Source organism: Ictidomys tridecemlineatus, chromosome 10 (genome assembly GCF_052094955.1).
Source record: "Ictidomys tridecemlineatus isolate mIctTri1 chromosome 10, mIctTri1.hap1, whole genome shotgun sequence".
NCBI classification, from domain to species: Eukaryota; Metazoa; Chordata; class Mammalia; order Rodentia; family Sciuridae; genus Ictidomys; species Ictidomys tridecemlineatus.
The window spans coordinates 2,681,981-2,708,706 of record NC_135486.1 but is presented as its reverse complement, the minus strand read 5'-3'; the positions used below and the strand labels follow the sequence as shown (position 1 = coordinate 2,708,706).

The 26,726-nt window shown below is 36.4% G+C and overlaps 1 protein-coding gene across 1 annotated transcript; it reads right to left on the bottom strand.

Moving 5' to 3' along the window:
• Positions 1 to 2,014: 2,014 nt before the first annotated feature.
• On the bottom strand, positions 2,015 to 26,726 carry Mael (maelstrom spermatogenic transposon silencer). The gene is made up of 12 exons (XM_005319850.4): positions 26,511 to 26,726; positions 26,283 to 26,375; positions 25,235 to 25,334; positions 23,868 to 24,023; positions 22,691 to 22,732; positions 15,065 to 15,189; positions 14,274 to 14,328; positions 14,034 to 14,175; positions 5,582 to 5,644; positions 4,722 to 4,854; positions 2,908 to 2,983; positions 2,015 to 2,373 (listed from the first exon to the last, which is right to left on the bottom strand). The coding sequence occupies exons 1-12, from the start codon at positions 26,640 to 26,642 to the stop codon at positions 2,186 to 2,188; spliced, it is 1,305 nt and encodes a 434-aa protein (XP_005319907.1). The 5' UTR covers positions 26,643 to 26,726; the 3' UTR covers positions 2,015 to 2,185.

Below are 26,726 nucleotides of genomic sequence, written 5' to 3'. Positions count from 1 at the left end.
TGTCCATCACAAATGGAGAATCTTTCTTTATCCCACTACTCTGCCTTCCACATGGCACCTTTCCTGAGCATTCACATACTTTACAACTAAGAATACAACGACATGGTTTCAGTACAATGGCAAGGTTTTAGAACATCATTGTTATTTAATTCCAGAACATTACCACCATACTCCAAAGAAACTCTGTATCCAGTCACTCCTCATCACCCCTGGCAACCACAAATCTAGTCTTCATGGATTTGTCCTTTCTGGAAAATTCCTATGTACCCAGAATCATACAGTATGTGGTCATGTGTGTCTGGCTTCTTTCACTTATCATAATGTCTCCAAGGTTCATCCGCGTTGTACATGTAGCTCTCCATTTTCACAGCTGAATGACGATTCCCTTGTATAAATATACCACATTTTCTTTACCAATCTATCAGTTAATGGGCACTGGGGTCATATCCATTTGGGGGCTATCATGTCCAAGGTTCTGCAGGAAAACATTTTCAGTTCTCCTGGGTATAAACCTAGGAATGGACTTGCTGAATGATATGGTTACTGCATGTTTAAATTTTTTGAGGAACTGCCAAATTGGTTTCCATAGCAACAGTTATCATTTTTTACATTCGTATCAGCAATATTTGAGGATTCAAATTTCTCCACATTCTTATTTTCCATTTTTTGATGATACCATCCCAGTAGTATCCTTGTAATTTGTGTTAATCATATTTTAAAATTTTATCATGGTACATAATAATGCATCATAGTGGGATTTGCACACGACCATAACATAATTTGATCAATTTCACTCCCCAGTTCCTCCTCTCCTTCCTCTTCAGATCCCCTTCCTCTATCCAACTCTTCTCCCTTCTACTTTCATGAGATCCCTTTTTATCCTTTTTTCTCTCTACAAATGAAAGAAAACATGGCTAGGGGGCTGAATTATAATGTTAGACCTTCCTTCCTCTTCCTCAGGAAACCCAATTATTATTATGCTGATTTTTAATAGATAAAATGATTCCAAAGCTTGAATATGAAGTTTTTAGAGAAAAAAACACCCTGTTATTAGAAACATACAGTCTACTGTTTCTTATTCAAACCTCTGGTATTAGACATGGGGGCGGGGAAAGGGAGTTAGAGGGCAGGATGGTATGTCAGGAGCATGGTATCTGGAATCAGAATGACCCGGTTAGGAACAACATTTCATTTCCTTAACAGGTGTGCAACTTGAGGGATGCTGATAGTGCTATTGTTTTGTATCTCCTTGAGAGTGGTTGATAAGGATTTCACAAGAAGATAAACATAAAACATCCACTAAGTCGGTACTCAATAGTTAGTAAAGGAGAATTATATGTATAAAGAAAAACCTTTTCCCTTCAGAGTCTCATGACACACCTTAAGTGATTCTGTGTAATCAGAGGGACCAAGGTCTCAGGTTGGACAGTCCTAAGTAAGAATGCTGTTTCTGCCTATGTTAAGTATAGTCTTGGCTCTGGTTCCAAAGGAAACAAAATTCTGTGTTCCTCCTCTGGGACTACTTAATACTCCACACTAGGTTAAGAACATCAGTCAGTGGGGGTCAGTCACTGGGTAGACACCTGATACAGTATGATATTTCCTTGAGTTCTGTGGCCCCAAATCCTAGAATTCAGTCATTATCCAGCCAGGTGATTAACTTACATAATTTTTCTCCTTTTGAATTCTCATCTTCAAATGACTCCTTTTTGCCAGAGTAAGCTTATTTCAAAAACTTCTTAAAGTAGCACAACTTTATTTTTTGTTAAAGGCTAAATTTCTTAGGTATCTACAATGCAAATAGCCTCAAGATCTCCAGTATAAGGTTCTTAAGTTTCATAATAGTAAGAAACAGATTAATACTCAAAATACCTTTATTGCAGGGGAGAGAATTACTAATTTATAACAGTCCCTAAAGCACAGTTCTTATAGAATACTGAACTTCAACGGCATGCCCACCACACCATCAGAAAACAGAATAAGCTTCAAAAGAAAAAAAGCAGGAATGCCAAGATCTTCTCCAACCACAATTATTTTTAATCTATGAAACAGAGTTTCCTTACAAATTACATAGTCTTTAGAGTAGTGACATTTATCATTGATGTGATCTATGTGTTTAATACGACTGTAGTCAGAAGGGAAGTTGGGCCTGTTATTTTTCCAGAAATTGAAAAAAGTACCATCATTAAGACAAAGAAGAGAAAGATTTATACCCGTCTTTTTGGGACATGTAAGGTGAGAGCGAGGTCTCACAGTTGGAGAATTTGTGGATATTGCTGGAGGAATTGGAGATGCTTTCTAGTAAGCGGGTAATCCCTCTTCCTCGAACACTGCTGTTTTGGCCTGAAATTTTCACCCCAGATGGGTAATCACCTAGGATATTGAAAATATAATAAAAGGAAATGTAGTGATTTTTCTCTAAAGATTAATTGCTGACTCTCATCCTACTGTAGGCCTCTAAGCCTTATTTAAATGGATAATGAAAAGAAGAAATTCTATGTAAAGGCAAAGGCAGAAAAATGTTCCCTTTTGTTTTTAGAGCAGAAAATCCTAATTGAAGTTCTTCAAGCACCACTTGAAATTTCATGTTACTAGCTTTAAAAGTTTCTCATCTCCAAAAAGATATATCACCACATCAAAATTATACAACCATAGTGGCTACAATCTTTTTTTCTAATACCCTGAACAAAAGTCTGAGGAATAAGTTATACTCCATGAAAGTGATAAAAAAAATGTACATATCAAATTGTATAAGGTGCTAATGCCAAGCAAAACACTAATTCAACAAGTTTCCTATATCCTAAAGCTTATCTAGGAACATCTGATGCTCAGTAAGCTGGGACCTTAGTAAGCTTTAAGCCCTAAAACCTCTGTGATGTACATTCTTATAAAATTTAAGATGCTTACCAGTGGCTGTGTTTGACCTTTGTTCCTGATTAGAAGAGTTGAAATGAGAGAATCCTGGACTCTCAACCCTTAGCTTCTGTAAAGTAACAGGAAAATACCAGGGGTGGGGGGAAATGTTTATTTCTTATCAAATATTGGATGGTCTACTTCAAATTATTCTTTACAAATGCAAACTAAGACTCAAATAGTTTTCTTACTTCAAATTACTCTTTACAAATGCAAACTAAGACTCAAATAGTTTTCAAATAGCTTTTGCTGCAAAGGGAAGGAGAGATATAGGGTACTCTGGAGGGACATTAGGAATTACAGGGTCCTTTGTTTTTTTTTTTTTGGTACTGGTGATTGAACTTAGGGGTACTTAACCACTGAGCCACATCCCCAGCAATTTTTTTTTTGTTTTTTGTATTTTAATTTAGAGACAGGGTCTCCTCGAGTATCTAAGTGCTCCACTAAGTTGCTAAGGCTGGCTTTGTAGTCAAGATCCTCCTGTCTCAGCCTCCAAAGTCACTGGATTGCAGGCATGCGCCACTGTGCCCAGTAATTCTTTTTTTTTAAAGATGAGGTTGTTGGCCAATAAGATTCAGAACAGAGGGAAACCCTCACGATACAAGAAATAAGAATAAGTTACTGTGTTATGTCCTTGATTAGTAAGAGAATGAGATCTAATATATAAACAGATTGGTTTTAGATAGAAAACAGACAATCCACTCATTAATACAGGAATGAAAGCAGAGGATGTGGTGGGTGCAGCTAGCAGGGGTGGTAGAAACAGGTGGAAAATTTCTCCTGATTGCTTCTATTTTCTTAGAGTTTAAGAGGAGTCATCAGGGTCAGCTAGAGAAGAGGTGATGGAAGATACAAGAAATGTCAAGGAGAGTGAGAGAGCAACCAAACTAGAGACACGGGTAATAGCTAGGCAACATCAATGGCCCTCTTGAGGTTGGTGGTAATGAAAATGAAGAAAGACCAGTCAGCATACTGGTTTATTTCCAGTCTCATGTAGCTCCACAGGGCAGGAAGAGTTAATCAGGGTTGTTTCTGTCAACCAAGTATGATTAAGAAAAGAGGCCTAATGGAGCTGACAATGTATGCAAGGAATAAGTGACAGACCAGGGAACCTAAGATGGGACAGAAGGAGGTAATGAGGCTGCATCTTCATATGTGTGAAAGGTGCCCTGGGGTTGTGCAATGCATGGTCCAAAGGAATGTAAAACAGTGGAGGCATAAGTAATTGTATAAGTAACTACATATGTCAAATAATCATTGGCACTAGAGTACCAGAGGAAGATAGTCATAGAGGATCATGTCTGAAATTGAGATTATGAAGAAAATACCTTTGGGGTCTAGGGTCTGATCCCAGGAATGGAAACTTCCATGGTGGAAGACACTGGAGGAAGGGAAGTTCAGAAATTCAGAGGTCAGGTAGCTGAAAAGATTACCTATGGGGAAACTCAAAGAAGTTTGACAGGAAAACTGTTTTCCCAAGCCAGTGTTGCTCTAAGAATGAGGACCAACTTAAGTGTATATTGAATCCAAAAAGGGTTGTCAGGTACTCTTGCCTAGACAGCATGAGAATCAAAGGCCTATAGGTTTTAGGGAGAAGGAATGAAGAAGTCTGGAAGCTGAAATCAAGGTCAACTACTTCAAATGCAGGCCCATGATGAAGGAAGGGGAGGATGATGTCATCATTTGAGAAGACTAACAGAAGCAGCGTCCCGAGAGGAAAGTCAGTTTATTTAGAACCAAAAGGGTAAACAGACTTTCCTCAAAGAAGTAAAAAGATCTAGGTTTTTCTGGTAGCCCAGGGTCCTTACCTGGTATCGCCCTGCATCCAACACAACCATTTTAGGTGTCACACTATTGCTGGCCTCATAATCTTGTAGTGGTACATGAGCTCCTGTAAGCTGGATTCCAAAGAGAGTGGCCAGGGAATTGCTGATGCAGTACCTTTAAAATGAAGTAAGACAAAAAGCCCATTATATTACTCTCATCCAATTCACTATGAAAGCATTCATATTTTAAAATTCTCAAAAAGCAAGCATCTGAGAGACACTGCTTTTAATCGCAGGGGAAAAAGAAAACTTAGAGATTTAGAAATAAGTTGGAAATAGGCAGTAAAATTCATATCATAAAAGATTATTACTGGGTAAGCAATCTTCTGATTGCCAGGTTCTATTTTAGGTGTGTTATGAAGAATGGGAATGAGGTTAAAGATGACCAGGATTCTCTCATGTTTAAGCAATGAGAGGGCAGAAGCAGATATAAAACTAAAACCAGGAACAGTTAATCCTCAGAACTCACGACTGCCTGCTAAGTGAAGAGACTAGCAGAACCCCCAGGATCCGGGACTCACTATAAGGTGCTTTCACTACAAGACGAGGGGAAAGGTCTATGCTTTTGGAGCACCTCCACAAGGAAGTGCTGTCCTTCAGCACTCAGGACTCCAAGGAGGAAAGGTTTCAGTGCAGGCTTCTGAAGATTTACTAAAACGTGTCGGTGAGTAGTGACATGGGCGGTAGGACAGAAGTCACATGAACCACCACCTTTTCTTTTTAACAAAAATATAGTAAGGTGGGTGAACAGACCCACCCACCTGCCCAAGAGTAAGCAAAATGGACACCAAGGAACTCAGCACAAAAAGCAGCATTATGAAGAAACTCCTTCCCCAACTTACGCCATCCTCTTGCAAACAGCTAAAGCACAGAAGAGAATGTCATTTTCTTCATGCCACTTGCACCTGTACAAAAAAATGGAGCTTAATATCCTCACTGAAGCAGCACTGCTGAAGGGTCTTCACATGCCAGACTTCTAGCTTGCCTAGCTGAAATAATTTAAGAAAAACTCACACTATTACTCAAAGATTAAGGTTTCTAAATTTAATACACAATAGATTTTTTTTTTAAAAAACCCAGATTTTATGTTATCTCATTTGATGCACAGTCATGATACTACACAAATTACACATAACCCTAAACAGAAATAAAATGGGTGTTCCAGAGGCACAGCAGTGACTAAAGATAACACGTATTCATTTAACATTTATTGAGCGCACACTATTTGCCAGTCATTGTTCTAGCACTAGGGATACAGTGTTGAAAGAAATAGATAACACAAAATTTACTTTTTAGTGAGGAGACTAATCAAAATATGCAAGCATAATACATAGTAAATTAGATATTAAGTTATAATGATACAGCCTAAGGAGGAAAAAGAAAGAAGGGATGAAATAAACATTAGGAAGGGGCTCACTGAGGTGGCGATGTTTGAGTGGAGACCTCAGGAGGCAATGCTGGAGAGGAAATGAATAAATAAGTTGTGTGATTCAACACAATGTTACTTGATGAGTACCACTACAAAACCTGTGGGTCTTTTCATTGAATACACAGTCTTTTGAGATTCAGAACAGCATTATTTGCATAATGCAAAACTAGAGTAAACTTAGCAAGAATCTTCATCTCAAAGTGTCAGTGATATGCATTCACACTGATGAGTTATTTAACAGAATGAAAATCTTATCTAAAATAAGGTTAAAACTCCCCTACTATTTCCAAAGAAACGTGATCCAGGAAATGTTCTTCATAAACCTCCAAATCCTAAACTTAAGTAAAAAACTAAACCTAAGTTTAAATGCAACCATACAGAATTAAGTAACTTTTAATTTCTAACTGGTTTTGATCCTTGTCTAGAACTTGAGGCCCAAAAGTATCTACCTCATAAACACATTTTTAGGCAATGAGAGGGCAGAACTGAAATGAAGGATTAGAACTGGAGATCAGAACTGAAATGAAATTGAAAAACTAACAACATATTCAAGGATTAAAACCAACCAACCAAACTTACAAAATACTGACCCCAGGGGAAAATATCTTCAATCTGCTATTGTACTGCTACTAAAAATAGCATTGTTGGGGCTGGAGTTATGGCTCAGTGGTAGACCGCTCACCTAGCATGGGCGAGGCCCTGGGTTCAATCCTCAGCACCACATAAAAAATAAATTAATTAAAAAGATAACCAACTATAACTGAAAAAATAAGTATTTAAAAATATAGCATTGTTGTGATCTGTGATTTCCTACTTTCAAATCATACCCATTCCCTAAAAATGAGTGTTCTTCTAATAAAGTTCACTCTATATATCTGTTGAAAATCAGATTGGCTATGTACTTTGTTACGATATTAATACTTGCTGTGCAGCCTCCAATCTAGCTCCTATTGCAACCTGTTCTCAGATGTTTCCTTTATGAATGTCCACTCCAAAATTCTCACATCAGGCCACAGTGTCTCACATCTTCTGAATAGGCTCACAGCTTCCTCCTAAATCCCCCATACTGTTTCCCTCCACCAGAGACGTTGACAGTCCTGGTGTTCTCTTGCCCTCCTGTTTCAAGGTTATGATTCCTTCCACTTTTCAAGGCCAATCCTGCCTTCAGAACCATCCAGCTATAGCTACGTAATGCTCTAGTCAAATGGACAAACTGGTTTTTCTTCAACCATCTCTGTGCTTCACTCTAAAATCACTGTTCAGGTATTTCTGAACCTTATGGAAAAATCTTCCTTTTAACTGAAATCTCTGCTCATAAAAATTTTACCCATCTTTCCAAAGGAATCAAATCAAACATTAATTCCATATAGCATTTCAGAATTTTAAAACTCATATAAAGTGATTTCTCTCTCATTTCTATCATCACCTTTTGAACCTCTCTCATCACCAGAAAATGGGGCATCAGAATGGTGTCTTCACATGCCTACTGCTCCTATGAGGCAAAAGGCAGAGGGCAAGGATGGTCATGTCACTTCTCCACACTTCCCTCAGAATTTAGTTTAATGCATATGTACACAAGAACTACTCAAATTTTTGTTAAATATAAAAACTGGACTAAAGTCATTAAACTGGACTAAAGAAAATAATATCAAAACATAAACTACTTCTCTGAATACTACTATTGCTGGGGCTTCTAGTTTAAGGTTGTGAATTAAATACATGTACATAATTGTTTCCTATTGTTTCTGAGACCCTCTGAAAATGACAATGAATACAAACGGTAAGCTGGGTGCAGTGGCACATGCCTGTACTTGCAGCTACTTGGGAGGTTAAGGCAGGAGGATCACAAGTTCAAGGGCAGTTTAGACAACTCATGGAGACCATGTCTAAAAATAAAAAGAACTGGGAATGTTTATAAGTGGTAGAGCATCCCCAGGTTTAATCCCCAATACCCACCAATCTAAATAAGGTAAAAAATAAATAAGACAAATAGATACATAAACAATATATAAATATAAAAAAGGGCGGGAATGTAGTTCAGTGGTAGAGCACTCCTGGGTTCAATTACCAGTCCAAAAAAAAGGATAACATGTATTCATTTAACAAAAAAGGGGGAAAAAAATCTCCATGGAAGAGATGAAGAGATTTAACAAATTCATGAAAAATGAAGAACAGTAACTGATATCTTCAGTGCTAACAGAGAAAGCAACAGGAGAAGATCTATCTATTAGAGGCACTGGACTCTCAAGAGGACATGTCCCTCTCCACAGAACAGAGGTAAGAACTGAGGCTGAACTTCTGTACGAATAATAGAGGACCTCTCCAACTCCAGGCAAAGGGGTGAACAAACTAAACTTGGAGAACCAGGCAGCAAAAGTGGTTGCTGAAACCCTAAAGCAAAGTCTCTTTATTCTGGCAACTAGGATTCTAACTCTAATTTATTATCAAGCTTGCTTGTCTAATTTCCTTATAGCCAAGCCTAGTCAGTTGATATCCCTACTGAACACAATGGATACTTACTTGGCTTTGAAGCCTCATTTCTAATAATGAACATAACCAGAAACAATCACACTTGAAGGAAAGCCTGCAACATGAAAACATCCAGAACAGACCGCAACTTACAACTCCTCCAAATGAACTAATCCAGGGAACGAAAACAAATAGAGGGCTCAAAGAGTAACTCAAGGAAATCTGCAGTTACTGCATTCAGGATCCCCTCAATTAACACTGATGATGGCTGTGAGAACTTTCCTAACATCACAACAACTGTACACTGAGGGATACCACAGTCTCAAAAACTCAGCCTCTGCCCACTTTAACATGTCAAAACTGGTTAGAGCTGTGCTGAATCATCTTCTCTCTGCCTTCTGTCTAGGTGATCTCATCTGCATGCTGCAGGGTCCACCTGATCCTCACCAGTGTCTCCGAATGTATTAAATGTGCTCCTCTCTATGTCATCTGCCATTTTTTCTTTCCATTCTCTCTCCCTGTGCCCAGGCCACCAGGAAGGCCTACTTTTAAACAATGTGAAATCGACCTATTCCCCTCCATTCTGATGTCACCTATCTAAGCCAAGTCACTGCTTGCCTGGTTATCTAACCATCACAGGCTCCATATTTCATTTGTGTCCTTCCAATACAATCATGAAACATTCTGACATCTTTTAGAAACCTAACCTACTACCCTTCACTATTTGACAAAATTCCTTCTTATGGCTAACAAGGCCTTGAGCCCCTCCTCATTTCATCTTTCTCCTGCTTCAGTTCTCAGCTTTTTTTGACCATTTTATAAAGCAGTCCAAACATCTGTTAAGAGTATCCTGTTGATTTTTTCTAGCACTTACCATAAGCTAAAATTACCATTTTAAAACCACTAACCCATGTCCTTTTCCCATTTAACTGGTAGCTTCACAAAGGCAGGGATCACATTAATTTCCTTTTTTGGGTGCCAGGGATTGAACTTGGGGCACTTGGCCACTGAGTCACATCTCTAGCCCTATTTTGTATTTTATTTAGAGACAGGGTCTCGTTGAGTTGCTTAGTGCCTCACTTTTTGTTGAGGCTGGGTTTGAACTCATGATCCTCCTGTCTCAGACTCTCGAGCTGCGGGATTACAAGTGTGCACCAATGTACCAGGCTCATATTACTTTTTGCACCGTAAGCACAGTGAGTAGCATAACTGTCTGGCATCAAGGATATGCTCAATAAATATTAGTTGGTTAAGTAAAGGATATACCTGTTTTCATCAGTAGGTTAGACAGTGAATTAACCCAACAGGAATTCTTACAGGAAGCATAAAGATAATAACATAAAGATAATAATAAATACTTGCTTTGTCTAGCTGCATTCATTTCACCAATATAAACTTGCCCCTTAGTCCTAGAGTTAAGAGACATTTTTCAAAATTTTATTACCAACTACAGTCTTCTTAACATATGTCTCAGAACAGTGTTTGAAATGAGTCCTCTTCATTTATATTAGCAGGTTTGAATCAGTTACTAGAGTTCTCTGCAACCTAAACTCCCTTGTAAAATATCATACATTAGAATCTTACTATGTTATGGAGCTCAGTGACAGGCCCCTCCTATGCAAAGCATTTCCTTACTAATGTGCATAAAGTATCATAGGAAACAGTTTCCTCTTACTATTCCGGTGAGCCTTTCATCAATCCACTAATACCAAAGTTCAGCGAACTTTTTATGTATAGGCACCAAAAAACATAGCAACTAGCCAAAACTACAAAAGATATAATGAGACACAGAAACACAGTAATTACTGAGACTGTAAAAATGCCACTTTCAGTACAAGATAGAGGAATAGGATAAGTCAAACTAAAGCAATAAGAATATCCAAACAACATAACTTCTATAGTTTGGATCTGGAACATGCCCACAAAGGTCTCTACTAATGAAGTCCTGATGTCCAGTGTGGTGCTCGAGAGGCAGAGTCTAGAGGGAGGTCACCAAGTTCCTGGGGGTGTGGCCTCCAAGGACTGTGAGCCAAGTTTCTTTCCCTCTCACTTCCCCACTACTCCCACCACAATTCACTCTCAACACAGGTTCAAAAGCCCTCATGGATTGGAGCCCCCCAAACTGTGAGCCAAAATAAAGCTTTACTCTTTGTAAGTTGATCATTTCAGGTATTTCACAGTAACAGAAAGCTGACTAACACAATAATCAATGCAGACCTTATGAACATACAGTAATGCTGTGACCTGAAAAAATAACACATATTCTCACATGCCCATACAACAAGCCACAAAAATTGATTATATACTAAGCAAAAACAAAATAAAACAAACTCCCCAAACCTAAGGCCAAGTGACTCCATAAAATTACTAATGTTACAGAAAACACTCTTTGATCATAATGCAAAAGCAACATAATTTACTAACAGAAACAAAACCCAGAAAGGCTTATCTGGACATTTAAAAGCTTTGTCATGAAAATTAAAGAACTTGTTAAAAATGACCCATGAAAATACTGCATTTCAGAATCAATGGGATCCACTGAAAACAATGATGAAATACAATAAAAACCAAACAAGAGGAGTGAATTAAATTTTGACCCCCAAGTAGAAAAAGAACTACAGGGTAGAGAGAACAAAAGCTGAAAATGAGAAAAAACAAAAAAACAGATCTAGACCACACACACTGGCTTAAGTAAAAACAAGATGGCACAGATATACAAGAAGTAAGATGACCAATGAAACAAGAGAAATTTAAAATTTTTTAAAGAATACCTTCTTTGCAAACCTGTAAACAAATACATCTGGAATTCTACATAAAATGCATAATTTCCTACAAAAATACAATTTATCAAAATTTGTTCCATTAGAATTAGAAAGCCTAAACAAACTCATTTTCATAGCAAAAACAGTTATCAAGAAACTGCTCCCCCCCCAAAAAAATTTGCCAATTCCAGATATACACAATCTGTGTGGGAAAAATTTCAAATGTATCTGAAAGACACAAAAGTAGATTTGACCAATGGCAAGATATCCCTGTCCTTGGATACAACTCAGCACTATAAAGAATCCAGTTTTAAGTTATGGAGATGGCCTGCATATATCTTGTTTGAAAAATGGTCATACTTCACAATTTCAAACAATAACTAAATCAACAAAAACACAGAATATAAACAAGCAAATAAACTTATTTCAAACACATAATTAACTAAATTAACTAAAGTGGAAAACAAAATAACTCAAATAACTTCTGAACATTACTTTGACTCCATGCCATCTGACAATTATAAACAAATCATAATTGCCATTTCTTTTGTTTTATAACAGTGCCCCATTTAACTCTGAACCTACTTTCAATGCATTCTAGGATCGAACAAGGAAGTAAAAATATGAGATCCAGGTTTCTCACTTTCAAGAGAAAGGAAGTACAAAAATAAGAAAATACAACACAACTCTATTGTACTGCACTGGAACTTAGGTTCAGTACAAACTCATAGCAAGATAGAGGAAAAAAGAGACGCATGTACATGGAGGGTGTGTGTGAACACACACACACACACACACACACTTCCTGACTGTCTTCACTAAGACCTATAATCAATGACATTCTAGTAAGGAATCAACAGTACACCTAGCACCCAGATCCTAACCCTCAATGCCATCATTAATGAATAAGAAATCACAGATGGCTGGAATCATAGCTAATTTAGGGTGGAGCAGAATTACAAGGTGAGTCTGGAAAATAAGGTGCCAGAAATCAAAAACACCTGAAGAATTAAGAGTCAATGTCAGGACACAGAAACCACTGCTTGAAGCTGGGCGCAATGGCACATGCCTGTAATCCCCGTGGCTTGGGAAGCTGAGGCAGGAGGACTCCAAGTTCAAAGCAAGCCTCAGCAATTTAGTGAGACTCCATCTCCAAAAGGAAAAAGGTGAGGAGGGGTTGGGGATGTGGCTCACTCTAAGTGCCATAAACATAAACATAAACAAAAACAAAAAACAAAACCACTGCTTTAAAGGACTTCCCACTGGCCATATATGGAACAATTTGAGCATAAAAATAAATTACTGTAATAACAGATTAGATTCCACTGAATAAAACAGGAATCATGAGTCCATGCTAATGTCAATATACTAAAAAAAAAAGAGTGAAAAAGAAAAGTTCTTTCTTACAGAATTTCAACTAAAAAATGCAAAAGAAATAAAATTAGAAAAACCACTATTTCACATAGTAGTAAATGATTTAGGCTAAAATCATCAATGGATATGAAAATTCGAGCAGCAAAATAGTGATCTAATCTCACAGCATTTCCCGGCAAAATATTTATTAATAAGGTACAAAAGAGTAACTTTTCAACAAAGAATTCTGACTGACACTATTTTAAAGAAATAACAAAGTTATCATGATCATCAGGAATGAGACAAACTGGCATCATACTGCCACATAATGGCACACTGAGAAGACACAGCACCATTTTTGTAGTATTCCTGCCTGAAATGCATAACCTTAAACTAACAATGAAGAAAAACAGACCAACTCAAACTGGGAGACATTCTATAAAACAACTGGATTGTACTCTCAAAAAATGTCAAGATCATGAAAGTTAAAGAAAAAACTAAGGAACTGTTATAGATTAAAGAAGCTTTGAAAGAGACAAAGTACTATTTGTGTTCTTGGATTGATTTTTGGTTTTTTGCTCCAGACACTATGGAAACCTAACACTCTCTAAACCATTGAGACCATGAATATGGTATTCACATTAGGCAGTGTCATTGGCAATATCCTGATTTTGTAACTGTACAATGGTAATGTAAGAGAAATGTTCTTATTCTTAGGAAACACATGGAAGTATTTAGGTGAAAAGAATCATGATGACAGCAACTTACTCTCAAGTGGTTTCTGAAGTGTGTAGAGACAAAACTGTAATGAGAATGTACTAAAATGTTAACTAGGAAATCAGAGAATGGTATGTGTTACTATTCTTGCAACTTCTCAGTGAATCTGAGATTATTTCAAAATAAAAAATGAATCAGACAATGTATTCATTTTACATGTTCCTTTATCAGTAAGCACAAAAATGTTTCATGCAGTAAAAAAGAAATCTAATAAATTTAAAAACATTCTTTTCATTGTACTGAAACTCTAAGTGATAAGAGAGAACAGTCAGTTTATTTGGCAGTTCCATTTGTTTTTAGTGGTACACAAAGTAACAATGTATCTTATAATCAATGGAGTCTTATGTTCAAAAAAATACAATACAAAGTCTCATAGAAAAATTGCTCAAAAAGGCAAAAACAACTAGCCCTACCATATGTTCTCAGAAAAAAATACCAATTCTAAGAAAATATAATTCAGTAAAAAAGCCAAAGTAACTTTCTTATGAAAATCACTATTAATACCTTGTGTTGCTAGAATAATCCCACATGGCCACATCTAGGAGGCTTCGAACCCAGGTCTTTGAGGGCTCCTTGAGAAATTTTTGCTGGTAGATCCCTACTACAAGATCCTCTACAGTGAGGAGTTCTAGGTCTTGCCTGAATTCTTCCATATGTAAAGAAAAAAACAATTAGTGAAGGTGTGTATCAAAATGGAAACAGGTACTATAACACTCTTCTGCAGTGACCCATAGTTTTACTTACCTAATGCTCGTGCCATTCGTTTCAAACACCAATTGACTCTGGCTCTATCATCAGACTGGACAAGGGAAAAAAATTATTTGTACTGTATGCCTACCTTAAGTTGCTTTTAATTAATGCTGTCCTCTCAAGGGTGGGGGGAGATATAGGGAATAAAGACTGAAGAATTTGATAACTAAATGAGAACTATTAAAAACAAGTGATATACATTAGAAAAAAACTATTGTTGCTACTCACCAGTTACATTTACCTAGCAATGCTAACAAAGTGAGACTTAGGATACGCAAACGCATAAAACTATTAAGAAGGAAAATATTATATAATCTGCTCATGATTAATAAATAAGTACAAAAGTTAAAACCCAATTTCTCTGACTCCTAGCCTAGAAGAATTCAGATGAAATAAATAATATAGTTTTCTCTCAGTATTACAAAAAAGGGGGGGATGCTACATTAGACTTTCTGTGAAAGATAATCTTGTGTGGAATAATAGATGTTCAGAATACAGCATCCATTCTTCAGGTTAAAAAAACACTGCAGATATTTCAAAAGGAAGAGCTCAGAAAATATGTTATCTATCCAAGTGAAAATATATTCAGCATTATAGTCTTCAAAATCTCTCCCAAATCAGTGAAATTTAAAAGAAAAGGAATTGTATATTAATCACTCTGAAACTACTCAGAATTAATTTCACACACACAGTTAATACACAGACAAGAATTCTTTTTCTAGGTGCTTTCTGTGGATGTTCTGGTATCTAAATGGATATCTTAAGAACTATTAACTGGAAATTACCTTGCAGTAGATAGGTGGCCAGTTCCCTGGGTTTGGATGAATAAATCTATACAGGTTTTGTAATACAGTTGCTTGGTCATGCCCCAATTCAAAGTTTGAAATAGGAATCTTGTGACTAGAATCACCTGAAGGAAATAAAAAGGAGGTAGAAGTTCAAACTTTGAACAATATAAATATTATGGTGTAGTCTAGAAGTAGGAGTAAGAGAAGAGAATAGTGGGTAGTTCATATTTAAGCACTTGTACCATGTGCTGGTATGCTTAGGTACTTAACATTTTAATTCATAGTCTTAGTCACTTTAGGAGATTGATGATATATACAAAAGTAAAGGCCACTGAGAATCCCAGAAATGGGTAGAGAAAGATAACAGTTGGTAAATGTGGGGTCAGGACCCAAAACACAGGCTTAAGTGAGCAAGCCTGCAGTGTTTTCACTATTCCCATGCTGCCTCTTGGGAATATTTTGTTAGTAGGGCTGGGGAACACTGTAGTATTGACTACTTTTTAAGAGGTTGTATGATGAAGACTTTCATTTCCTTAATAGACTAAATAATTTAAACCAACTATCCAGGAAAAAAATAAAATCCCTTGGGAATATTAAGAGCATATGACAAGAGTAAAGAATTACTAAGACAAGGTACACAAGAATACAGAAATCCAGAGAAGCAAGGCTAATTTTGGAGAAGTTTTCCCTTGGGTTATTTTACCAGTTCCAAAAGAGAAAGCAAATGGCTGAGCAGTGTGCTTTTGCAGTTTTGGGGTTTCAACCTCTAGAAGCACAGTTTCTAGAAGCCCAGCTAAGATAACAATATTACAGGTCCCAAATTACTCTGGAGGAAGATTACAAGATTACAGGTCCCAAATTACTTACTTTTTCAAATACTTTATAACCAAGTACAAAAAGACAAGAATGAGAATCAAAATAAAGTTGATAAAGATCCACAGGTACTCCAGATAAATAATTATGCTTATGTTTGACAAGTTCAAATTATGAATTTCAATGTAAAATTAAGAACTATAAGAAGAGAATGCAGGGGGCTGGAATTATGGCTCAGTGGAAGAGTGCTTGCCTTGCACACATGAGGCACTGAGTGTGATCCTCAGCACCACATAAAGTAAATAAATAAGCAAAATAAAAGTATTGTTGTGTCCATGTTCAACTAAAACAATTAAAAAAGAGAGAATGCAGGATGAATTCAGTCTAAGAAGATAAACAAGACTGATCATCCCCTAGCAAAATCAACCAAAAGAAGGAAGATACAAATTAATAAAATTAGAGATAAAAAAGGAGAAATCACAGAGACATCACAGAAATCTTGAGGAACATTAGAAACTATTTATTCTCCAATAAACTGGGTAGCCTAGAAGAATTGGATATATATAGATATATACAACCTGCCAAAACTGAATCAAGAAGACAAAAAACCCAAAAGACCAATAACTAGCAATGAGAGAGAAATAGTAGTAAAAGATTTCCAAAAAGAAAGGTCCAAGACCAGATGGATTTTTAGCTGAATTCTACAAAATTTTTAAAGAAAAACAAATGCCAATGAACTTCAAATAATTCCATGAGGCAGAAAGGGACGGAACACTTAAATTCATTCCATCAAGCTAGTTTCACACTCATACTAAAACCAGATAAGGACACATCAAGGAAAGAAAACTACATATAAATATCACTGATAACTTAGATGCAAAAATCCTTAATAAAATATTAGCAAAATTTTCAACCACAAAGTAAGAAGACTGTACATCATAACCAAGCTGGTTTTATCCCAGAGATGTAACTATGACTTAATATAAACAAATCAATAAGTTAAATTCATCTCGTAAAAAGAAATACTTAGTCATCTTGATAGGTGCATAGAAAGCCTTCAGTACCCATTCGAAATTAAAACAAACAAACAAAACAAAAAACCACTGAAGAAACTAGGGATAAAAAGAACCTACCTCAACACCATAAAAGCTATCTACAAAAAAAAAAAAAAAAAAAAAGCCAACATTATAGCAAATGGGGGAAAACTGAAAACATTTCTTGAAAATCAGGGACCAAAGATGTCCATTCTCACCACTCCTATTTAATACAGGAGTATAAATTGTAGTCAGAACAATTAAATGACAGAAGAAAATAAAAGGGATACAAATAGGAAAGGAAGAAGCCAAATTATTACTGTTTGCAGATGTTCTAATCCTATATTTAATAAGATCCAAAAAGCTCAACCAAAAGACTGCTAGAGTTAATAAAAAAACTCACCAAAGAGCAGATTACAAAATCAACACACAAAAATGAGTAGCTTTCCTACATAACAATATTGAATCTGCTGAAAGAAATCAGAAATAAAATCCCATTCATAATAGCCTTAAAAAAAAAAAGCCAACCCTAGGAATAAATCTATTCAAGAACATGAAAGACCTCTACGACAAAAACTATAGAACACTGAAGAAAGAAACTGAAGACAACCCAAGATAGAAGACTTCTCCTGTTCACAGATAGGCAGAATTAATACTGTCAAAAAGGCCATACTACCAAAAGCAATATACAGAGTCAGTGCAATCCCCTCAAGATACCAATGACATTCTTGACAGAACTCAACAGTCCTAAAATTCATTCTGAAGAATAAAAGAATAAAAGACCACCTGGGCACAGTGGCAAACACCCTTACTCCCAATGGCTTGGGAGGCTGAGACAGGAGGGCATCGCAAGTTTAAGAACAGCGCAGCATCTTAGTGAAAATAAAAATTAAATAAAATAAAAAATAAAAATAAAATAAAAAATAAAAAGGGCTGGGGATGTAATGTAGCTCAGTGGTAAAGACTCTCTGGGTTCAATTGCCCATTCAAAAAAAAACAAAAACAAAAAAAGGCATCAAAAGACCCAGAATAGCTAAAGCAATTCTAAGCCAAAAAAGCAATGCTGGAGGCATCCTAATTCTTGACTTCAAATTATACTACAGAGCTACAGTAACAAGAGAAGAGTTAACCAGGCTGGGTGCGGTGGCACATGCCTGTAATCCCAGCAGCTCAGGAGGCTGAGATAGGAGAATCACAAGTTCAAAGCCAGTCTCAGCAAAAACAAGGCACTAAGCAACTCAGTGAGAATCTGTCTCTAAACAAAAAACAAAATAGGGCTAGGGATGCAGCTCAGTGGTCAAGTGCCCCTTGGTTCCATCCCCAGTACCCCCTCAAAAAAAAAAAAGAATTAATGGGACAGCACCAAATTAAAAAGCTTCTGCACAGCAAAGATAATCTACAGAATGGGAGAAAAATCTTTGCTAGCTATTCTTCTGGAAGGATTAATATTCAGAATAAAGAACTCAAAAAACTTAGAAATAACACAATTAATAAATGGGCAAATAAACTAAACAAACACTTTTCAAAAGAAGAAATACAAATTGCCAACATGAAAAAATGTTCAATATCATTAGCAATTAGGGAAGTGCAAATCAAAACTACCCTGAGATTTCACCTTACTCCTGTCAGAGTACATAGCCATCAAGAATACAAATAATGCTAAGTGCTAGAGACGATGTGGAGTAAAAGGAACACTTTTACACAGTTGGTATAAATTAGTACAACTACTATGCAAGTCAGTATGGAGGTTCCTCATCTAGCAATGGAACCACCGTTATGATCCAGCTGTACCAGTGGTTCCATTCCTAGATGAGGAATATTTATCCTAAAGAGTTATCCTAAAATATTTATCCTAAAGAGTTAAAGTCTTCATACTATAGAGGATACATGCATACCCATGTTTATGGCAGCACAATTCTTAACAGCCATACTATGGAAAAAGCATAGGTGTCCATCAGTGGAGGAGTAAATAAAGAAAATGTGGTGTATATAAACAACGAAGTTTTATTCAGTCATCAAGAAAAATCAATTTATGTCATTGACAGAAAATGGATGAAACTGAAATAAGTCAAACTCAGAAGGGTGGCATGTTTCTTTCATATGCAGAAGCAAGAGGGGAGAAAGGGATGGGAGGTTCTCATGAAAATCAAGGGGACATCAGTAGAGTAAAGGGAGCAGCAAGAGGGAGGAGGGGCAAAAGAGGGGAACTACTGGGGAACGACACTGGACAAATTATATTGTTATACTGTGTGCATGTATGAATATTAACAAATCCCACCATTATGTACAACTATAATGCACCAATAAAAATGCAGCAAAAATTAGTAAGTAACCCTATGAAAAAGGACACAAATCACTGGAGATGCAGAAAGAGCATTCATTAAAACACTGAGCTGACATATCCCTAGGCAAAATGGGAAGAGAAGGAAATTTCTCTTGATAAGAGTAAAAACAACGAAAAAAGGAGATGGGCTAGGAGAGAAAAAAAAAAAAAAAAAAGGAAACTACAGCAAATGGCATCCTCAATCCTTACTGGTGAAACATCATCAATTAGAGGTCCTAGCCAACATACTAAAACAAAACAGATACACAGATTAGAAAAAAAGTGACTTCACAGATAAGGAATTCACAAAAACTCAAGTTTAGTGGTAGGCAGCAAAAAAATATAAACAATAAGAAAATGTAATTTCAAAAAATATCACTTATAATGTAGTAAAAAGGTAAGACAAAATATAAATTTAACAGAGGTATTAAGACTACTATAATTATAAAATTGAAAGACATTACAGGCCTCAAAATTAAGAATGTGCTGCATATTCATATAAATATTATAATGATAGCATTTTTCTCCACAATGAGCTAAAGATTTAAAGGTGATTCCAATTTAAATCCAACAGGATTTTTTTGTGAAAATGAATACCTAATTATAAAACTGAACATGGAAGAATAAAGAGTCAAAAATAGCCATAATATTCCAGAACAACAAGGTGTTGGGGATTGATCTGAAGTATCGCCAAACATTATGTTTAAGAGTATGACAGTGGCACCAAAAACAACAGAATAAAGAGAATAGAAGACATGTGTCAACAGAAGCCTGATAGGATACAGGTGGTTCTGCTTATTGATGAACCAACTGATTACTCAATGAACCAACTGATTACTCAATGATCTTGAAACTACTGATGAACCACATGGAGGAAAATGAAACTGAATCTCTACCTCAAACCTACACAAGTCAATTACAGATGGAAAGGACTTGGATACAAAAAACAAAACTTTATAATTTTGGGGTTAAGATGAAAACTGACTATATAACCTTCAGGTACAGGAGAATTATTAAACAGGACCTAAAACTCACAACCGATAAGATTAATACATTTGGCAAACTGAAAACAAAAACTTTTCTTCCTTAACAGACCAAAAAGAATGAAACACAAAACATGAACTGAAAATAGGTATCTACACAATCAAAAAATCAGTAAGCAGGTAAAATACACAATAAACCTTAAGGAAAAATACAATAGAAAAATGGGTAAAAGACAACTTGCAATCAAATGCAGGTACAGAAACATGCACACAATCTGTTTCACCTCTAAACTATATCCCCAACCATTTTTATAAATATTATTTTTGAGACAGGGTTTTATTAACTTGCCATCCTTCTGCCTCAGTCTTCTGAGGAGCTGGGATTATGGGCATCACCACCATGCGTGGCTGTCCATTAATACTCTTTACCCTTTAAATGAATGTTATATTTTTTTGTGTTATGAAGCTTCATTTGAAAAGCTGATGGAGTTTTAAGGTTGAAAGCTAACATCAGTATTCAAATTCAAAGCTTTGTTTCTTTCAAAGTAAAACTTGTAAAAAGACAAGTTTTAATATTAACCAGTAAAATGAACAAAAGCAGAGATGGTCTAGCTGAAGTGAAGAAGAGTCAAGACCCCATGCTCACACAGAGCCTGCAGTACCTCTCCAGAGGAAAACAGTAGTGGGCAGGGAACTGGACTCCACATCAAAATCACTCTAATCCTGAAATTCTTTGATTCTGATGCCCAGGAAGCATTCACTTATTGTTACTTACTACTCCATGAAAGATCAGAGAGCAGAGCCAAAAGGGCTAGATGCATGATATAATTTAGCTACTATGTAAATGGATCTCTCTCTCTCTCTCTCTCTCTCTCTCACACACACACACACACACACACACACACACACACTCTCTCACACATGTATTTGCTCCAGTGTACTCTGTAAATAACATGGTCTCCTCCCAGTCAGTTCAATTACCTTAGCACAGGCATTTTTAGTTATTATGTCGACATAGCTGTCACTCTGTCATTTATAATATTTAATTGGCACATTTCCCAGGCTTATTAAATTGGTGAGCTCCAAACATTTTGAGATTACTTCAATGAGAAACACTGTGCTCAGTTTCAACTGGATTAAATAATTAAGAAAAATATTCCTGGGCTGGGGTTGTGGCTCAGTGGTAGAGTGCTCACCTTGCATGTGGAAGGCACTGGGTTTGATCCTCAGCACCACATAAAAATAAAATAAAGGTATCATGTCCATCTACAACTAAAAAAATATTTTTTTAAAAAAGAAAATATTTCTAGTCTTTAAAGAAATTTTAAAAAAAAGTACACTTGGTTAATTTGAAAATGTTGTAAAAGTAGCCTTAAAATAGATTTTTAAAAAGTATTTATCAGCATCAAGACCGCACAGGAAAAGTAAACCAGTGACACTCACAGTTGATTATCTGGTACACAGTAGGGATTCCAATGTACGAACAGACCAGAAACAAAGCATAAGTAAAAATGTGAAAATTAGTTTACTGGCTAAGTTTCTATTTTTGTTTTCTTTTTTAAACTACCATCTTCTTTGTTCAATAACCTCAAACTATTTTTCATCAAAAACTATATAAAGAGAACTACTAAAAAATAACTTAAACAATATATTCCACAACTTATAATACTGTTTCAAAGATAATCAAAAAAATGAATTGGTACATATTTTTCACAAGACTAGGAAAAAATCAATACAGAGAAGTAAAAATGAGTCAAAATATTGGCATTTATAGGAAAGACACAATATTACAAGAATTACAATATACCTGCTTTTTATGGCAGACTTGAAAATGTACTTCTAATTATAAACACTTCTACAGACTACTTATCTACATTTGTTAACTAAAAAGAGAGAAATAAAAACAAGAATCTTTCAATGGTCCTTAACCAAACAATGACACTTTTTAATTAATGTAAATTAAAAAATAAACCTATTATGACTATCAATCTAATTCAACTGGAAACTGCTTAAAACAGTTTCTAGAAAGGAATTTAGTTTGAAAGGGTAGGTATACATATAGTCATACCCTTTGGTTGCAAAATATTTAAAAACTTGCTTTTCTCATCTAAAAACTCAAACTACTTTCTTTTTTCAACTCTATTATTTTGAACCATAAACTTAGAAAATATTTTTTTGAATGGACTTCCCTTATAAATGGTCCTAAAGCTTGATAATGAGACCTTCTCAAAAGACTTTTCCAAGTACCTGGCTACTAATAGCAAACCTTGAAACAGAGGATATAGAGCATATGATAAATAAAACCACCCTCTGAAAAGACATCACACTATAGTTTATAAAAGTTTTAAAAGTTTTCAAAGATTGCAGACACCATCTACCATTTCCATGAAGTCCATCTTCCCAGCTAAAGGTAAAATCTAACCGGGCAGCACATATCAACTACTACATTCTCCCACTCCTTGATACTTACTTGCAGCCTGACAATGAAATCGAAATCCTCGTGGAATTTCTCCTGTAATACAAAATATTTTGAGAAGTAGAAATTTGGAAGTTCCCTACTTGTACTATAGTAATATTCCAAGTGACAGCATGCGTAGGTAATTTTTATTATGTGAAAATACAAAAACTTAAACCTTTAGTGTTTGTTTTTTAACCAAAGACAGAGACTACCCAAGAACTTGGCATATTGTCTGAACTACTTTCAAAAGTTACTCCTTACAGACAAAAATACTCTAATAAAAAAGCTTTTGGCCAGCTGAGTTCGTGGCCCAATAGTAGAGCATTTGCCCAGTACGCGTGAGGCACTGGGTTCGACCCTCAGCGCCACGCATAAATAAATAAATGAATGAATGAATGAATGAATAAATAAATAAAAGTATTTATATATATAAAAAAAGCTTTTACAAAAGGAGTCTTAAGAGTCCATGAATGGGGCTCTGGGTTGAGGCCCTGCAGGAAGAAGACCTCCACAGTTTGCCTTATAACACACAAGGAAAAAGAAACTGCTCAACTTGTTCTAGGCAGCAATGCTCACAAATGTAAGCAGAATGATTAGTTTTTCAAATATATAAAAATGAAAGATCATCTTATATATAAAATTAATTTAAACCAATGACAAAACTAAAGCCAAAGTTCTTCTCTCAACCTTCCCTTCTCACCTTCAAGGAGATGATGTTCCCTTAACTTCCATCTACCCTTTTGGGAACTGAACCAAATCCTATGTCTTCAGAACTACCTGGCTATTACTGGGGGTGGAATCATGGAAAGCAGAGATACTAATAAAATTTGAGAGTGCTAGCTATTTCCACACTCTCATTTGTTTCCTGTAAAGGCCACCCAATGACAAGCTAATGATTTCGTAGTTTCCTCAAGGTTACAAACAGCAACTTAATGAAAAACTAGTGATCCAAATGTAAGGCCACAGAAAAGCAAGGAGCAGGTTTCACCAATGCTGACACTTACTTAAAGCTAAAAGCTACACCAACAACCCCATGTCAATACCTAAAACCTCAGTTTTTCTTGTTATATTTTAAGAACTTGTTTGTATTTATGCTTTTAAGAATACAAATACCATTAGTAAATGAAATTAAAAAATTTTTTAAAAACTACGCTCTTTGATCTAGCATCTACACTCACTGGCTACTTACCAGGACTTATGAAACTGTGGAAATCAGCCATGATACCCTCCTGGAGGGAGTACTTAACACAGCCAATTTCACAGGGGAGGAAGCGCTGTTCACAATGAGGTGGAAGCTCGCCGTGGCTAAAAATGTTCAAAAAGTAGAAAATGCCTCCAAGGAGAGCTACAAGAAAAAAAATAGTAAGACAAAAAGAACAAATGAGTGTCTTAAATCTATCCCTCCCTAAAAGCCTCTTTAGTTTGAGAGGAAGAAAGTTTTGGAACCAATGCGTGTTCCTAAATTCCTGAGTGAGCTGGAATGAGAAAAAATTCACAAAATTTTGACTTGTATCACATAAATAAGCCAAAATTTTTATAACAACATTTATCAAGAATTATAGTAGTAACCACTCTTTGTTTAAAGTGACAAAATTATTTAATTTTATAAAATTATTAATTATATAATTTATATATTATATAAAAATAAATTTATAAATAATTTAATTTTATAAATCAGCTACACTCAGTCTTGACTCTCAGGACCCATATTCAACAAATAAAAATCAAATACAAGTCAAGCAGAATGGATAAATTCTGTAAACTATGGAAAATTTATTTCATTCCTTTTATGCTTTTTACCAATATATGTAAGCCAAATATAAATGAGGAAAAAAATGTATGAATGTGTGAAGTGTTTTATTTAGCAGGACTGGCCATATTTAAGATAAATATCAAATATTTATTCTATGTTAAACAAAGACCACAACTGTCAAAAACAGCCAGAAGAAAGAACAAGGGCCCTTTATTAGCTATTTCTCTTCTGTTAGCTCAGTAATTCACCTTTACCCTTACTATTCCCCCAGAATATTATTTTTAAGCTTTATTTTTAGTTGAAAAATAGTAATTGTATATCCTTTTTGGATACAATGTCATTTTGATATTATGTACATTGTAGATTAAGCTGCGCTAATTAACATGCTTATATCCATCACTTCCCATATTTAGTCATGCAAACATTTAAAATCTACTCTTAGCAATTTTGAAATATACATTACACTTTTATTAACTATAGTCACCCCATGATACCATAGATCTCAAAAATTTATTCCTCCTGTCTACCTTTATAACAAGTGTATTTAGTTATATACAAATAAGTATCATTCAACAATATTTGGAATTGATAGAAATCAAGAGACGACATTTGTTACAAAAAGCTCTCTAGTAAAATTCTAAAATTTTCTTTTATTAAAGGTTATACAAAGCTATAATAAATATCTAAACACTTATAGTCAAGTACTTTTAAATGGAGGATCAAAATACAATGTTTTTACTGACCAATACATCATTAGTGTTTTGAGTGTCTAAATTCAAATAAAATATTTTGGAATACTTTACCTTGATCACTTTTTAGAGACAAACTTGACATATCTGGGGGTGAAACACTCTGCTTTGGTACGAGCATGCCTGGCCTCCTTAGTGGTGTGGAAACAAGTTTCTGAAGAAGAAAAGAATCATCATTCACACACTTAAAAACTAGATGAATCAAACATTTTAATTCACCAAAATAATTTCAATAACCTATAGATTATGTCAGAAACCTCTCAGGGCCAATAAACCCAATGAAAAATCATATATGTCACTAACACCAACATTCAAAGGCAGCGAATGCTGCAAAAGCTATAAGTATACTGAACCAGAAAGTGAATGGTAAGTAACAAACTCAACTATTATCCACTATTGATTAAGCTCATGTTCCTGAGCCACCTATGCCAGGCCAGTGGCCCAAAGAAACCTTTCCTCAAAGAACTCTAATATTTAAAAACCAGATTGTGCCGATTCCAAGTCCCACAGGAGGTATATATACAACACACCTTAAGTTTTGAAGGGAAACAGAAGAATTCACAGTTAAAAAAAAAATAGGGGTCACAAATATAAGTACAAATTCAACTGAGTAGAGCTTCTATTCAAACATAAATAATAAAATCTCTCAAAAACAAGCAAAACTCTCTTGATTTCATTCAGTGTTAACAGTGTAAGAATGGAAGGAACAGAGGGAAAGGGAAGACCACCTTTACAGGTACCTGGTACTTTCCTGAAACAAGTAAGCAACACAACAAATCTCAGTACTCTAGCCACGTCTGACAGCTCATTCAAACCTGTGAGATACCCCTGGCCAAGATACCCCAGTCCCGTACTCCAGCCTTTAAAACACGGCACCTGGCTTGGTTCTAGGACTGTTTAAAATAATCCTCCAAACTACCTTTAATCACCCAGAATCGAGAGCTGTCACGGCCCAGGGCCGTGGGGGAACCCGGGGTCGTCCAGGGCAGCCCCACGCACCACGCACCCGGCCCACCGAGGCCCACCGTGCGGCGCTCAGGCAGGGTCCCGGCCTTTCACCGGCCCTCGGCCTTCAGGGCGCGGCCTCGGCCAGTCGCCTCACCTGCTTCTCTGAAGGCCCGGAGTCCTTTCCCTGGGCGGCTCTCCACTCCCGAGCCATTTCTGTGTACTTCTCCTTCTCTTCCTCCCTCAGGAGCTGTGGGAGGAGGACCAGAGGAGAACACAGTGAGGACCTGCCCGTCCCAGACTCGCCTGCCCGTCCTCTCGCTGGCCCAGGCGAGGCCCTCGGCCTCCAGCTGCCCAACTGCCCAGTCGCCGCCCTCGGCCTCACCGCCCAGTCCGCTGAGCAGTAGGGGATGGCGTCCGCCACACGGGCCACAGGCAGGCCTCGCCTGCGCAGTTCGGGAATCTTCTCCTGCACGAAGAAGTAGTAGGCATTGCGGCTGGCCCTGCGGTTCGGCATGGCGAGCGTCCAGGCGTCGAAGCGGGCCTGAGACGGAAGAAGCCGCCAGCGCCCTCGCTGGGCTCCCGCCCTTAGTAACCGAGC

Excerpts from the sequence above, each read along its gene's own strand:
- Mael (XM_005319850.4), bottom strand. The coding sequence starts at position 26,642 with ATGCCGAACCGCAGGGCCAGCCGCAATGCCTACTACTTCTTCGTGCAG. Across the intron at positions 15,190-22,690 it reads ATTTCATTGTCAGGCTGCAA|GTGATTCTAGTCACAAGATT; the intron begins GTAAGTATCAAG and ends TATTTCCTTCAG. Across the intron at positions 14,176-14,273 it reads ACGAATGGCACGAGCATTAG|AATTCAGGCAAGACCTAGAA; the intron begins GTAAGTAAAACT and ends TACATATGGAAG.